This window comes from Chanos chanos, chromosome 1, assembly GCF_902362185.1.
Source record: "Chanos chanos chromosome 1, fChaCha1.1, whole genome shotgun sequence".
Lineage (NCBI taxonomy): Eukaryota > Metazoa > Chordata > Actinopteri > Gonorynchiformes > Chanidae > Chanos > Chanos chanos.
The window spans coordinates 7,758,278-7,775,198 of NC_044495.1; the positions used below are offsets into that span (position 1 = coordinate 7,758,278).

General features: G+C 41.2%; 2 protein-coding genes across 2 annotated transcripts in view; both read right to left on the reverse strand.

Annotated features, from left to right (window-relative positions):
* mapkbp1 (mitogen-activated protein kinase binding protein 1) overlaps window positions 1-12,528 on the reverse strand; it is a 34,878-nt gene extending 22,350 nt beyond the window's left edge. Inside the window, exons 1-2 of the mRNA XM_030787865.1 lie at window positions 12,415-12,528; window positions 8,508-8,599 (exon numbers count right to left, since the gene is read on the reverse strand). Coding sequence (XP_030643725.1) covers window positions 8,508-8,599; window positions 12,415-12,528 — 206 coding nt within the window. The remainder of the gene's footprint in view (window positions 1-8,507; window positions 8,600-12,414) is intronic.
* A 1,904-nt stretch (window positions 12,529-14,432) lies between these two features.
* On the reverse strand, window positions 14,433-15,464 carry LOC115823861 (type-1A angiotensin II receptor-like). Its single transcript, XM_030787887.1, has one exon. The coding sequence runs from the start codon at window positions 15,462-15,464 to the stop codon at window positions 14,433-14,435; it is 1,032 nt and encodes a 343-aa protein (XP_030643747.1).
* Window positions 15,465-16,921: the final 1,457 nt, after the last annotated feature.

The following is a 16,921-nucleotide window of genomic DNA, read 5'->3' on the forward strand; positions in this document are numbered from 1 at the left end:
CTACCGTGAGCGATTTTCCAATTCCTTTCTAAAAGAACTCACAGGACGTTTTCTTGCTACAGAGTATGCATTCAAGGCCCTCAACATTAAAGTAACGTATGGGCTTCTTTAAAAAATAGCACCCAAAAGTTGTACAGACATCCCTCGGAGGCAGAAACCCTGGCAGAGCCGTCCGCGTTAGATTGAAACGTCTCGGTGGTTGGCAGAAGGCCATTTCTTTGGGCGGTCTGTAAACACAGCTGAAAAGCGTCAAGGTCGTGGGTTCAGATTTTATACCGTTCTTTTCTTTTCCACAGATCTACGGTAGCTTGGTCCCCACAGAGGGAAGTGGGAACAACTCTTGTCTCAGCCAGAGAAGACAGTGGCAGTGCTTTGAATCCACTGTGTCAATGCCTTTCTGTCATCAGATTTGTGCTTTATGAGTGTGTGTGTGTGTGTCAGCGGTACAGTCAGAGCTGTGGTATTGCAGAGAGGAAGAAAAGATGATCTTGCATATCAGTAGCTCATTACTCACCGGCCACACAAAAGACCGATGTACAACACTCCGTATAAAATCAACCGCCCTGCATGAGACAGGCCTCAAAAAGGAGTCAATTACAGTGAAAAACTAGTAAGACCCATTCATGGATTTTCTGGTGCTATTTATATGTGAAGATCTCCTAATAGGATTGACAGGGCTCAAATTGATGCCTGTGAAGAGTGCATGCCTTACAAACAGGGAGATTTGAGATTTGTTTTTGCACAAACACAATTAGCCACGCTGACTTGGGAGTGGTGTTTTGGACTGCCTTTCACAACGGGACTGAGCAGACTTAGGACAGTGGGCGATCAATGATTAGACATCACCCTACACACATGTGCTGAGGAACCTGGGAAAAAACATACAACCAGGGAGGTGCACACCCACAAATACCAATATATACTTATAAATATGTATGTATGTTAAACATAAAACAAATACATACAAACACAAACACATATGTAGTTATGCTTGTAAATAAGTACATCTGTTAAATATGAGACAAATACATGCGCACACAGAAACACACGCGCGCGCGCAAGCAACGTGTGTGCGTACATACATACACGCAGACACAGATAAAGAGAAAGGGCTTAATGGAAAGGTTTTCAGTGTATAACTCTACCAGTTTATGCAGAACTGTGTTAGAGAATGCGATAACAACAGGAGCTAAATGATTCTTGATTTATGCGAGGAGCAAGATCATATCTCACAATGACCTCCACTTAAGACAACGTAATAAATTCTGAGGAAAATGGCTCATCAAGATTTGGTCAAACAATGCCCGTCTGAGGAACTCAATCTGTCCTTGCATCTGTGTCACTCCTCATCTGATTGTCAGAACGTCAGTGGAATGACAACGCAGATGTGTCTGCGAAAACCTCCTTTTCTTTGGTAGCAAAAGAGAAAAGTGAAAGAATTCATGGCATGCTTAAGTTAGGTCTATGCGAATACACATATTTTGAGAGATATGACACAACTGCTGAGGTGGAATGATTAATCTGAAACAAAATCTAACAAGAATTTCCTGATAAACCTGTTCAAAACACTTGACAATTTCTGTCCCTTCTGAGTAAAGCTGGATCCATGTGGTATGTGTGTGTGATCTTAGATACCGTGAGGTTGACAAACAAAGAACGTGAAGAAGTCTCACCACCACACACTTGTCAGGAAACACACTTTTTAAGAACTGAACAATGACTTTGACCCATAGGGGACATCAGGGACAAATATTTTGAAAAGACACACCAACGAGGAAGAAAACGAAACAGATCATATGTTTTTCCTGCTCAGTGATTAAACAATGTAAAAAAAAAAATCCAGAAACATCTATTGGTGTATTCTTATAATAATCTATAAAAAAAACCAAACAAACAAACAAACTGGTAACCGTTTTCATCTTGATGTAGTATTGACCATTTCTCTGGAAACAACAAACAAATATACAAACTAACATTATTACAGTTTACCTGAAACTCTCGTGATATCCAACAATTTGCAAGCACCTGTGAATGGTCTTGTGTGTGAAGTGTAAATAGCAAGTGATCAGAGAGTTTACTAGTCAAACATGAGAGTTGTAACAATGCGTCACAGCTGTTAGGTACAGTATATTTACTTATCCAGTGCACTTACTGCTTTGTCTGGGTTTGAGGGGCTTTTCTATGCTGGCTCAAGTAGGTTTAGATTAAAATGCTACACTAAAGCAGTTAAAGCCTAAAAAAAAATGACAGGCACCTCAATCAATACTTTTTGAATGTGCTAAACAGAGCAGGCAAACACATCCAAATACCGATGATCATTCATCTTCTGGCTGTTTACACGACAAACTGCTCACAATACTGGGTTTAAAGTCTCCTTTAAGATGCAAAAAAAAAAAAAAAAAAAAAAAACTTAGCTTCAAGTTCACAATGGCTGAATTATACCATTCATTAACTTGAATCATTTCCCCCACTGACATACATACCAAGAAAAGAAAAAGAAAAAAAGAAAAAGCCAAATAAACAAGCAAAAAAAAAAAAAAAACCCCACAAAAAACAAAACCATTTAAATAGCACCACGAAGCTTCTTTCCTTCGGCCTTGACTTCTGCAGGGAGACTAGCTCATGCTCAGAGTCATTCAGACATGTGGAGTGAAGGGATAATTATGAGTGTGCAGTGGGATAATGGGGGTTTTCTTTCATCAGTGGGGACGGCTTCAGACAGACGAATTCGAGCAGAGTCCTGGCCACTTCAGCGCTCCACTCGAGCGTCACTAACTGCTGGGCCGCAGAGAGCAAACGAGGAGAAAACGTCACGGCGAATGGCTACACTAGTCTGCACCAGGCTTGTTTCTGTTGTTATTTTTTTCTTCTTTCTTTCTTTCTTTCTTTTTTTTTTTTCCTGAAATATCACTGCGATGTTCCAAAAACAAAACACACATTCGCATGCAAACAACGCGCTATTTGTGCATTTCATTCTAGGTCAGTTTTGTTGAGCGGGGTTGAGTGGCTGAACTGGTTCTTTTCCTAGATAAGGTTCCCGCTCCTTTACGCGTAGATTAGAAACAGAGAGAGAAAAACAAGGCGACCAGATCTCAGAGCTCTTTATGTCATACGGTCTGATTCAAAAAGCTGACACTTCTCAGCTTAGCAGCTATGAACCTTTCCTTGGTTTGACTACAACAGATTAATTTGACAACACTGTGACAAGCACGATGTAGCTAAAACGCTTGCTCATGTACCGTGTTTATGTAGGAAGGAAAGATGTGAACGCCTAAGAGGATGTGAACAGATAAACTGAGTCACTGTGTAAGCACAGACACAGGCAGCGTTATGAGAGATTGCTGACAGTACTCCAAATGATCATGTTAAACCTCTGTGTGATACTGGCAGATAAACGGTTCTAAGTACCACAGCCTCCCACACATACACATGTAAACTGGAACCTAACTGGAACCCTTTCCTTCACTAGGATTACACATTTTCAGATATTTTGTTGTTTCGCATAGTTTAAGCCAACGTTTTATCCTGTTCACGTACAGACACACTTCAGATGTACTCATGAATTCAGAATACCCTGATCTACTCACACATCACAACAGCAGACAGACAGACAGAAAAAAAACAGACAGACAGACAGACGACTAAAAACTTGAGATATCAACACAGCTATTCAGGCTGAAAGGTTTGATTCAATACATCCAACAGAGTAACAGCGATGAGTGAATGTTGAAAAGTGTTGCCATAGAGCTCAGCATAGACATGACTGACGAACGAGGCTGTAAAGGGTTAAAGTTTGGAGTAGATTTAGCGGCGGCAGGTGAGTGAAAACAGAGCCATAACCATGCTCCATCTGGTGTGTGGGATAAAACACAGGGGACAGGTGGTCAAGTCGGCTACGGACCCGTTCAGCGAGCTACGCTGGGATATCGTTTTCCAAAACCCCAGAAAGCCCACCCGCCGATCCGGCTGTTAACAGGGCTACCCCTGCTGATCCTGGAGAATTTTATCCCCTGCCAAAACAGATTGCGCCTTAGCTTCTTAAGCCCCCCCCCCCCCCAAAAAAACGACCAAGTCCTGTCTGTGTACTGCTGGCGAGAGGGAAGGTAGGAAGGAGACTGATTCTGCGAAGAGCTTAAAATCCAAAACATGAAGAATGTCAGTGTGTTCTCCGCTTCATGCCACAGTGAACGTGAGGGGAAACATGGACATGCACGACAGCCGAGATGAGAGTTCTTACAAAGGCTGACGAACCACAGCGCTCGACTGAATATCATTAATGTTATTAATCTTTTTTTCTATGGTGAAGTCTGTGGAGCCCCTGTGAGTTTTCTTTTCTTTTCTTTTTTTTTTTTGTTTTTTTGAAGTATCTCATTTAGATTGCACTGGGTCACCTTAAGAGCTTTTTTTTTTTTTTTTTTTTTTTTTTCCAGGGGTGTCATTAGGGAAAGATGATGTCTGCGGTCTAGCAGTCGCATTGGCTCGGGGATCCTCGAATGCTGCAATGCAGCACGGAGTCAGATCACAGCAGACTCCAGAACAGTGCTTTTAAAGAACTGCAGAGGGCATTCCCTCCCTCTCTCCCTCCCTTTCTTTCTCTCTTTCCTCCCTCTCTCCTCTCTCTCTCTCTCTCTCGCTCCATCCTTCCACCTAGCCTCATTTACTGTGCACATAATGCTACTGACCCAGTTTGCTGCACTGCTCAGAGGAAGGGGGGGGGGGGGGGGGGGGGAAACTGACACACTTTTTCATGCATGTTTGATTAAAACAGGGGGGCCGTTTATGCTCTGAGCGCAAATCTACTTCACAGGGGCCCTAGCATCATCAGTCACTCCATTCATTATTCAAAACGTACTTAATTGACATTACATCAGCCGGGAAGACAACAACAGAAACGGGACAGTAGTACAAAATCGCGTGAATTAATGGAAACTGATATTGACTGGGAATGAGTCAGAATTCATACATCAATGAAAACGTCTGCTTTCACATACTTTGTAAAAAAAACAGGGACGTTAACTAGTATTCACAAAATTTGTGAAATGAATTTACTGTAATACTGAATAAGATGCATAGGAATACAAGCTGTCAAAACATTCATTGCATAACTGTTGACTTGAGGGGAGTGAATTGGTGCTACCCAAACCATGGAAAAAGTCCAAATGTTGACAAAACAAACCAGTATGCGTCACTCAACACTGCAGAGTTTCTGCCCTGTTTTTCCTGTTTTCAAATTCACACAGATGCTTCTTTCCTAGGCCAGAGCGTGTGTCTCCATAAGTAACCTATATAAAACAACTCACACATGTCTCAACACCCATACAAGACTGAAGACAAATGCCTTATATGGCATTTTACCCTAATTCTCTCAGCTTGACAAACAACAGTCAAGGAAAAATCGTCTGAGAAACATTTGTCACTGTGTTTGACAGATTCAATGATAATGTCAACAGGCTTTCACCAGATTCATGTTCCACTGTGGATTTTACTTTATTTGAACCGTAAAGCTGCACGAGAGAGAGTGAGAGAGAGAGAGAGAAGAAAACGTAAAATGTCACACTCAAAAACCTTACAATGGCATTGTTTTAGCTCTTGGAATTTTCTGTTCAGAAAAAAATCCTCAAACATACAGCAATGAAAGACAATACAAGAATTAAAGACCCACAACCTCTGTGTAAAACTTAAAAAAGAAATGCAAATGAACAATACAGACTTCCACTTCATTTGGTTCCACTTTTTTTTTTTCCTTATTTGGGGTGTGTGTGTGTGTGTGTGTGTGTGTGTGTGTGTGTGTGTGTTGGGGAGACGACATCTCCCCCAAGAATTCCTCATGCTACACTAATCTGCAGGTCATTTAGAACTCTGAGTAACACTCCACTCTCTGTGCTGTTCCCTTCCATGCCCTGGAGGCAATCCTGGAATCGATTCAGAGTGGATGTTCTTTGGGCACTCTCGAGATGGATGTGTACTGTGTCTACAAAAGTCTGAGACAACCACAACACGCCCTTGAACTAACCTTCCAGAGTCAAAGTGTTTGGCACTTGCAGTTCCTCTCTGGACGACTGCTCAGAATCATTACTTCACTTAAGGGCTGTATGAGAAACATCATAAACATATTCAACAGGTTATGTACTTACACATACCTGACCCAACAGTTGTGATATGCAACTGCAATTAATCACAGACACCACAACTGATTTCAAGGGGTTTCATGAAATTCGTGTTAAGCCTTTGCTGGGAAATCTATGATAAAATTCCTATCTAATCTTCCAACCAAAATATTTGTACATCATTAACATGGCGTTCCAAGTCGTACTGTCTTAGTTTGCTGTGTGAGGTAATATAGCAGGACTTGTCTATGAAATCCCCTCTCCAAAGCTAATGTGAGTTGTTAGAGCTCTTTTACAAAGTTATCCAATCAAGGGCTGATGAAATCATTTGATGTTAAGGTTTGGCTTCCAGTAACTTCGAATCTAGCCCTGATTCCAATATATTTGGGATGTGACTGACCTAGAAACACGATTGACTTGCAGATTGAAAAGTAAGAGGAGGTGAGTTATAAACTTCAGCTGAACCACTTCATATAATCATTAAAACCGTCAGCGTTGGTAACTGGTGACAACAGAACAACAGTTCAAATGGTCATTATGTCAAAAAAAAGTTGACAGTCTCTTCAAGAGAGTAGCATCAAGAAAGTTCTACACAGTTCAGTCTTCAAACCTCATATGGCTCAAAGCATGGTAGGAGTGTTATCTGCTTTATGTGTTTTATATAAAGGACACATGTATTTTAGATATATGCACACATATTTCAGAGAGGAACATCATTATTTTCTCGATGCAGTTCTCAGCACTCCCTCGCTTGCTTTAGACGCTCCATGGCCTGGCAACGAGCTGATCGGCTGAATGAGGTGTGCTTGTGCGGAGATGACGCTACACTGAACTATAAAGGCTAGTGGGGCTTTGGGAACGGGGCTTGAGAAACACCGCATTGCACTTCCACTGGGGTATGCACCAACTGGTAACTTGGGCTTAATGGACAAGCTGCTGACTTAGCAGGTACGGGGTTCACTGCGAAAGCCGTGGAGACATCCTCTCAGCGTGTTCATTTTTTTTTTTTTACCTGAATTCCATAGAACAGGGAACAAGCTCCATTTCACTTTATTTCCTTGACGGGACTTTATTTTAAAGCTGTTTCACTGTTTTCCAAAGCTGAACAGTCAGTCGTGTCACGTCAATTTACTGCCCAGTAATAACAACGCAATTCTCTGAGAGATTCTGACATAGCTGTTGAAAGCCTCTGATAACTAGACAGCCTATGGAATCTAAGAGACCAGAAGAGGAAGAAGAAGAAGAAGGTTTTTCACTAAAGCCTAATGAGATAATAAGATTAGGAACACCATGTGATGAGGTGCAAAGGAGGGTCCTCAGTACAACGACGACTACCACCACACAACATAGACCCCTTTACTAAAGAGGGTCTCAGTCTCTCTCTCTCTCTCTCTATGACTAAAAAGGTATGAGTATCTCTAACGTTTGAGTCAGTTTCCTCTGACAGGGACAAATATGACTTCAAGCTGATAATTAAGGAGTCACTCTGTAATCTTATAGATAATTGTAGATAACAGTGAACTCCAGACAAAAGGGTAAAACACGGCACCCATTCTTAATAGGGTTAAGACATCTCTCACCACAAGTAGCGGCTGACAAATCTTTAGAGACACAATTGAAGCTGCTTCTCACACGTTCAAATTCCACTGTACACTATAAACAGAGACAGGTATAAAGTAGCACTGATTAATCACGAATCATACTGCATGGGAATAAAGAATACCACTGAATTTTATTTATATGCACCATCCTTCAGATCTGTGGTGTTTATTTATATGTACCATCCATCAAGTCAGGGGTATTTTGAGCTTGTTTGACTGCAGACAATGGAAGAGCCTAGAGGGACAAACCTTGGGAAGACACCTACCTCAGTGTGAAAAATCTCACTTACTGAGTCTGCCTGCACCAAGCATGATTTCCTCTGATGTCTAAACAGTTGTTAATTACATTTCTGAGAGACATTTTTTCTTCTTCCCTCTACCTTCCTTGTAAAAAAAACAAACAAAAAAAAAAAAAAACAACAACTTCTGCTATGTTTAAGGAGATACAGCCTACAACGTCTACTGAATTTAAAATCCAACTGTGTCTCTCAGCCCTGTCACAAGGTTCGCTCTCACCACTCTAATATATAGCACAGGGCCTTTACGAAAAAAAACAGAGAGCACTTTTATCTTAGCCTGTGTGACTTTGCCTGGAGGATAAAGATCTAAAGCTAAAAAAAAAAAAAGGAAAAAAAAAAAAAAAGAGCAGAAATCCAACATTTCCCTCAGGGAGAAACGTCACATCTGGCAATGCCACCCACTAGCCGCATTACCACTTTTAGCAATCAATCCATCAGTCAGAGAACAGAATATAATTACGATACCGTTCAGTGATCGTCTGTTTTGGTCTGATACTCACCCTGCGGGGTAGGCTACCAGTCCAGTGCGTGGATCGCAGGCCAAGGCTCGGTTCCCGGACGCGGTGATCCCCAGAACTTTCTCGAGTGTTACCTGAGGGTCAGAACAAGACTCGGAGAATGAGTCTCGAGACCATGGCACGCAATACAAACTTACTCTGACAAACACATAAAACCACCATGATGAATACGCAGGTTATGGAGACTTGTTTTGGCATGCTGTTTATAGCTACCACTGTCTATACACTGTTTGTAACTCTAGTTACAAGGAACGGACACTCCTTAAAAGAATCCAAGTTGGTGAAATCTGACGTGAATAACGTCTTGCTCATAACTCTCTTGGGTATATGCCCACAGTTATTAACCTGCTTCTAGAGTATTCACATTATCCATGGGTTTTGGAGAAAAAAAACCCATAAAAACCATTCACTTAGCATGCAGGTGGGTCAGGAATGGGTGTTCCTTTTCTCCCCCCCCCCCCCCCCCCCCCCCCCCACTTGTACTTCACTCAAATGCACATGAGTCTATGTTTGGACCTGATGAGAAGCAATGTGCTGCAAATTTAGTGCGTGTTTTCAAGATGCACAGGATGGAGAACATAGAAACTTTTCTTTCCTGAGAGACATTATACGGGGAGCACAAGGTACAACATTTAAAAGGGAGCAACGTGGCTTTAACAGGTACCTTGTGCACGAACGGTCGCCTATTCCCAAACCATTTAAGGTAGAAATTAGAAGCGATACCTTTCCATTATGCAAATGTTAAAGCGAAAGTTGAGATAAACGCTTTAAAGGAAACAGTCTGTTCTGTGTCTTTAAATGTTAAACCATGAGGGCCATAAGGCATCTAAATGTAAATATCACCCAAAGCCATTTCAATACCCTTTTTTTTGTCTATTTGGTTTTTTTTACATCTCGGTAGCTTAATACCAACCAATAAAAAACATAACAGTGACAAAAAAAAACAGAACATAGGCTACCGCATAAGCTAAAGATAAAAACGTGAACAGAAACTTACATTGGGCTCTGTAGATGCGAACAACCGTCTTGCTTGAAACATTTTTCTGTTCAGTCCCACATAAGACACACGCCTAGACTACTCTTTACAAAATAACTTCATTTCCTCAGAAATACATCCAGTGTGCACCAAATCCATGTTTGCCAGGTCAATTTTTTTTTTCTTTTTTTCAAAGCACAGCAGATACATGCCAACCCAAAGCAGTCACACCCATCCTAGAAACCCTGGATTCATACACGTAGAGCCTGTAAATAACAATAATAATAACAGGAGAAAAACCTTGGCCTAGCAAATGGTTGGTTTCATCTTAACTCTGCTTTTGCAGCAGACAGAACTCTGCTCTGTTCACACTGTATGTGTCGATAATGGCGTATCACATGACTACGCCAGTCTTCCCTCACAGAAAGAGTCTATCCACCTCCTGGCTGTATTTATGCTTTCACCACCAGAAACACATGCGTCTCAGGCTGCTATGGGTTCAAGGTTAAAGGCTTGCCATCTAACTTAAACCTAAACCAGGAGGCTCGATGAGGAAAAGACCTTAAAACCCATCTCTCTCAGAGCTTGGTTAATTCGTTTTCTGATCGTATGGCATGATGAATTAGATTATCGCCACGGGCAGGAAATGATGAGATATCGAGGTAAACTGGTTGTAATTGACATATCTAACTGCTTTGTTATCACTTTACACAAATGTTTGCAAAGCCTCTCATATTATACAATCTGAGGTATTTCAATGATAGACGGCCCAATTGTTTGGATAGTTTTTGGTTTATTGCTAACATATTACTCCAAGCAGAGGATAATTTATGTTTGCATAAGTGAATGAAATTCACATATGATTGTTGGTTTAGCATTTATTAGATTAATTTAGTATAATTTCATAATATTATCTACGCAAGGCATGTTTAAGAGTCACATAATACGTTTTACGCCAGACTTTGCCAGAGGCTTTTGAAAATCCCAAGTGCAATGCACACAGACAAAGAGATTTTGAGGTGAATGGTCAACATACGCAGTACAAACTGGGAGGAGCAGCTATGCCTTTGATGCTGCACAACACTTGAGCCTGAGGAAATAAAACCCAGCCTGTAAGTACAGAACCAACACACAAACGCACAATGCACAACTTCCTTTGTCTGGTCCAGTGCTCCAGACAGCCCTCATAGCTCCTGCAAGCTGAAGGAGAAGCCTGTCTCTACTCTGTTTAAGACTCTAAGAGATGGTTTTCTGCAGAAAAAAATGGAAATTAAAAAAAAAAATCTTTGTGTAAAAGTATGGTTAGTTTCCACTGACAATGCAAACATTACAATGTGATAGTATTCGCGTGACCTGGGCATATGAGTCAGTCAATTAATCAGGTTTGGGCTTACATAACAGGCTTGAAGTTATAACAGTTTACTTCAGCTTCAAATTATTGGATCATACTTTGGAACATTGAATCCATGGAGATAAATACAGCAGCACTCTCCGGGATTTGTGTAAATCAAATTAAGTCGCATTCCGTTACACAACTTAATACTTGCAAAATATACAACCAAAACTTTCTGTCATTTACACTAGCTCTTACTAAATACTGCTTTTCAGGGCTGGTCTAACTGTTGTTTCCATGGCTGCTGTTTGCAATATTTCACAATGCAAGGCTAGAGACTTCGTTCCCAAAGTAGTGAGTGGTTCTACATCTCCAAACAGCAAGGACAACCCACAAATCACACAGACCCCGGGCTTTAACAGAAGAGTAAAGACACTGCTGTGCTACTGCAGTAAACAGACAATCAGAAAGGAATGCTACACTTGGAGTTACTGCTGTTATCTGGGCATTGTGGACTCGTGCGATGAATAAAACAAAATGTACAATCTGATTCGAAAGGGTATTTTAATGTGTATTCAGCCTGCACTGTAACCCAGGAGTCCTTCACATACATAGTGGAGTCAAAGAGAGGTCGTGGAAAAAAAAAAACAAAAAAAAACATTCACACACACCAACTGTGAAAGATGTAGGTCAAATACTACTAATGCCACAGAGTGAGTCTGACAAGTTTTGATGAAATTCTGTCTGCTGTGGCATGTATGGATAAAGAAGTCACCAACCACAGGCATAAATGGATAAATAAACTGAACACTAAAATATGAACTGTGTACAACCAAGGTTATGCTTCCCTCTTCCAGAGCAGATAGAGGAGGTTTTCCGGAGTGACATAAATCATATGGCAAGGAGAGAGAGAGAGAAATAGTGAGGAATGGTGACAGCTGTAAGTGGTGGCGGTGTCACATGGTCCTTTCCCAAGCTGCCACAGAAATATGAGTTAAAATCACGATGCTCGGAGAGCATTTTGCTATCCTTACTATAATTTAAGCACCCCCGGGTAAATTGCGTTCAGTCACAGTCGCGCCCATCGCATAGTTATTGCATTGTATGCATTAGCAGAACAAAGGCACGTGCCTTAGAGATAAGGTTTTGTCAGTCGACCGACAAGGTTGAAACGTAAAGTATGTTAAGGGTGGCCATATCTGAGTATTGCTGGCGTTCAGTGTTGCCTAAACATGCAGTTCAAGTCTCTCACCGACCGCCTTAAAACGCTATTTCGCTGAGAATAATGGTTGTTCAGAGGGGGTGTGACATACCTCAAATAAATACTGATATATACTAAGAGTAACACTGTGCCCCTTCTATGACAGTACCACATATGCCGGTGCATATCCTTTAGCCAGCTAAATCAATTCTGTAAACAGTTAAAAATAAACAATCCATTGACTGAAATAAACGCATCAGCAGTTTACTATCAGCTCACCAGGATGTGACATTATGGCTTTATCATTTAGGCAACACAATTGTTAATGAATGTAAGACTGTTATCATGCGTTTGCTTGATAATATTGAACAGTACGTACCTTGTTGCTGAGGTTTTCTTTGTTATTCCCAGGTTTACTCCTTCGTAATTTGATGGAAGGCGAGCGGAGAAGATTTTTAAGCCTGTTTTTAATTGTGGAACTTTCCACCGTCATTTTGATCCGATATCTTATGAGTAAATCTATAAATTTATAACTCGAATCCCGACTACTGTAAACGTGGGACGCGCTTAATGACCCTGGGGGATACCATTAAAAAGACCTGTCTGCATTCAGAGATAAACCGAAGTTAAAACGAACAATGATATACGCATTGTCGTTGTGCTGAAGACTAAATTCATTAAATGCCCCCTTCATTGTCCCCTATAGTGCAAGCTTCTGTTATCCCTCCGTTCTGCCAAACAGTCAGCCGTTGCTGTCGGAAAATGCTTCCACTGGCTGCTCTGGATTCAGTGAAATTGACCATGTTTCATTTCCTATGTCAGCAGTTCTTCGGCGATCCGTAGAGTTTCCTCATGTGTCATTGCTTCTAAGTTACCACGTCCTACACAGCCTACAGCCAAGACGAGAAAAGACAAATCGTTTGACGAATTGGCAGTATAGGGACTGGGTGGATAATAGCTCCGCGAAAAGGAAAAAACCCACCCTCACACACACACACAGCTGTTTGTCAGCCACTTGGTGTTTGCCTACGTCTCAATATGGGCGAGCAGATGTCAAATTGTTCCACATTTTCATTTAAACATTCGCTAAGTATCGAATAATCACTCTCAATTCGGACACGAATTCTAGAACTCCAACTGCCGGGTTAATACTGTTCACGGATGCTGAAGACAGCGATTTAAATGCCTTGATAATTTTGTAGCCACCAAGGCAGACTTCAACGCATGTTCTCTGCTATGAGGTCGGAATTACAAGAGAACCCCTAATCGGATTTTACAGTTCAACTCGGATTTAACAAACATGACAAGCCAGGCTATCTTCAAAACCTACCTTACTACTAGACTTCCCGAGTATTGTGATGTCTATGTGCTAGCCTGTTAGCGATATAGCTATCGTCGGCTTCAGCCTGTTTGTTTGCCCACTGAAGTTTACAGTAACACAATTATGTGTAAACGTTTGTGCGCTCTAGTCTGCACATAATCTGCACAGCCAATTTCTGAAAACAGTATTTACATTTTCTATATAGTTTTTTTTTCTTGCAATGGTAAAAACGGGCCGCTTTGCACGGCAAATAACTACTTTTAAAAAAAAGAGAGAGAGACAATTTTAACTATACTGTTTTCGGTTTATCTGACTTCATTTGTCAATGCATCTCGATCAAAATCCGATTTAAATCGAGCTGCATTTAGCAAGAAACATGGGTGTTCGACAGTTCAACAAGTCTTGCTGCCCAGCAGCTTCAGCGTTAATCAAAGCGCCGGTGGCTTAGCTTTTTCATTTGGGTTTCTTGTCAATTTAGAGGGAAGCACTGCCACCCTGCGGTTACAAATGTTTCCATATAATCTTGCGAGGCATTGCCCATACCGAGGGGCATTTGTTAAAAGTGAATCAAACACACTGCACTTACATTCGTACACCTAGTTTAAAACACGATCGTTAGAGGAAGGTTGTCGCGAAAATAGACAACATTTGCAACGTCATTTGAAAGAAAACAGTTTAATGTGTACACATGATGCAATTTTCTTTCCCTTTTTCTTTCTTTTTTTTTGTAATTGCATACTTGCCACAATATTTACTGGGAATTTCGGAAAAACAAAAAACAAATTATTTCTTTTAAGGAACAATGAGATCGTGAGCGTGCCTTATCAAGGAAATCTTTGAGACTAGCATGAAACAACAATAAGTATATTAGGGCCAACACAGTGACGAACAGGAAAGACATGACTGTCACTAAGACAGAGCTACTCTCTTAGTACTGAACTCACTGACATACAACAAAAAACACACTGATTAAACACACTGATTGAAGTGAGTCAGTACTGTGGCAATGAAACTTAACATTGTACAACAAAAAATCGTGGGAAATCAGATTTGTTAAGTTGATTCATGCAACACACTTAAGGTTTTTTTGGAGCACTGTGAAGTTGGACAACACTTATGGGCTCCACGGGGAGCCCTCCCAAATCATGTTTTTTCCCCTTCAGCATCAGCTTTCTCAACCAGCTGGCCAACCTAATCACCGCTTTGTGAAGCACCTTTCCGTGCCCTTGTTGCAAGTGAAAAATCAATGGATCTAAGCAAGCGTTGAGGCAGTAGAGTAACTGGGATGCTTCAACCAGTAGGTTGACCACCCAGGCCACCCAGCAGGTGTTTTTGCAGTCATTCAAGGTGAAGAAGATGACGCAAGCGATGATGTGCAGCAGCTGCCCTGGCACCCAACACATGAGGAAATTGGCAATGAAGACAGAAATCAACCAGATGGTCTTATCTCGCCCTTGCATGTTTCCGGTGCCCCACTGCTGTCTCGACTGCTTCATCCGGGCAATGATCTTCACATAGGAGGGGATAATGATAAGCAAAGGGACGGAGACTTGTATGGAGTAATAGGACAGGAGGTTGTAGGTTGCCTTGGTGGTCCTGAACCTGGAGATGACTATTGCTCCACACACGTGGATGCCATCCCTTCTCACCCAGTAGAGGATGTTTGGGTAACTGAGGTAGATGAGGAGGCTGGTGATGGCCCACAGCAGAAGAGAGACAAGAGCACTGTTTCGGGGAGTCCGAATCATCCGGGATTCCAGAGGAAAGACAATCGCCAAGAAGCGGTCGGTGCTGATGGCGCAGATGAACATGGTGCTAGACGTCAAACCCACAAAGTACAGGATCTTGACCAGGATGCAAAACGACTGGCCCATGTTCCAGTGGTAATCAGCATCCATGTATGCGGCCCATGGAGTGATTGAGGCCAGATAAGCAAGGTCACACAGAGCCAGGTTCAGCACACCAATGGTGCCAATACTCCAGGGTTGGGATGGTCGTAAACAAGCCCACAGACTGCCTAAGTTTCCGATGGTGCCAAGGACGGAGAGAATGTGAAAGACCAGAGGGATGAAGTTTGCTGCGTACTTGCGATTAGAGGGACAGTCCATGTATGGAACCAAGGGCAGAACAAGGTCGTAGGAGTAGGTGCAGTTTTTTGTCCACGCCCAGTAAGCACTGTTGTTAATTTCAGACATTTTTTTTTTTTTTTTTTTTTTAAACTGTCGCTGATAATTTCCTGTATTAAAAAAATAGCCCCAGACATTTAGGTCATTAGTTTAAAAATCTTAGGTCATTGAGATGCTGTCACATGTATGATTTATACTTCATGTTGCATACAGATATTATTACATTCAGAAAGAATGTGTCAGAGTTATTGAGGTGCCTACCGGTGCCTACCGGTAATCTTTTATTTAGCCTGTAACCCCCTCACACACACCCCCCCCCCCATGTTTTACATCATTTTCAGCTGGTAATATTAGCTGACAGCTCAAATAAATGTATGCAAATGTCTCTTATGTCCTCAAAGCTGAATGACGAAAATTCCACCTGTTGGAAAACATGACAGCAAATAATCTGTAAAACCTACCGTTTGTGTCAGAGGGCAGTTGGATTTTTTGTGAGTCTCTTTGTTACCAGCAGTATATGAACGCTCGTTCTTTCATTTGCATCAGCTGGGAAAATAATACACGGCGGTCCATGGGGACAATTTGATAAATGCTAAGCTATTAAAGTTTATTGGTCTTCTGCTGATAACTACATGGGTCAATAACTCCTATGGGAACAGCACAAATGTCAGTTTTATTTTCGAAACAAGGGAAGCAGAGGCGTGGTCCGATCGGAGAAAACTTTAAAGGAGAGCTGAGACATATTGAGGATGACAGTTCAAGTGACCTAGTGACCTAACAATTAGAGTTTGTTAAGTTTGTGACATAAAATCCTAATTGGTAGGTGCTTAATGTGGGTGACATGAGAAGTAATGACGGCAATTCATCCTGCATAAGAGCATCTGCTAAATGAATACATGTTTTAATACATCATCCTCAAGGTAAGGTACTCTATTTCAAATTCATCAGTGTTAAATCAACTCTTATAAAGTTAACTGCAGACTATGTAAAATCACCCACTCAAAAGAACACAACACTGGCGAACAATTTAAAATTGAACAGAGCGCTTGAAAATAGCGCTCCAGGGAGTAATTCTAAGGATGCAGATGATAATAAAAGAAAAAGTAACTTTCATATGAACTGAAGTCAAGAGACATTTACACTGGAAAAATCGGTACTAGAAAGTGTCCTGTGTATTGATCCCATTTCCATCTGTTACAGAGCTGATGTGAGATGAACAGATGCAAGAGATCAAACCCAAGACCTTGCAGCGGATGCCGATAACAAAATCTCCAGTCTCTCCTTCTGTATGCAGTTTTTATTGAATCTTAGGGTTATGTCCTACTTTTAATGAATATCACAGCATTTACAATCACAGTTTATAAAAATATTTGAACTTTTCTTTCAAAAAAAGCAGAAAACTACCTCAAATAACAGAGAAAAGTCTCTTCATAAAGAAA

Coding starts and splice junctions, on each gene's coding strand:
- LOC115823861 (XM_030787887.1), bottom strand. CDS start 15,464: ATGGACTGTCCCTCTAATCGCAAGTACGCAGCAAACTTCATCCCTCTG.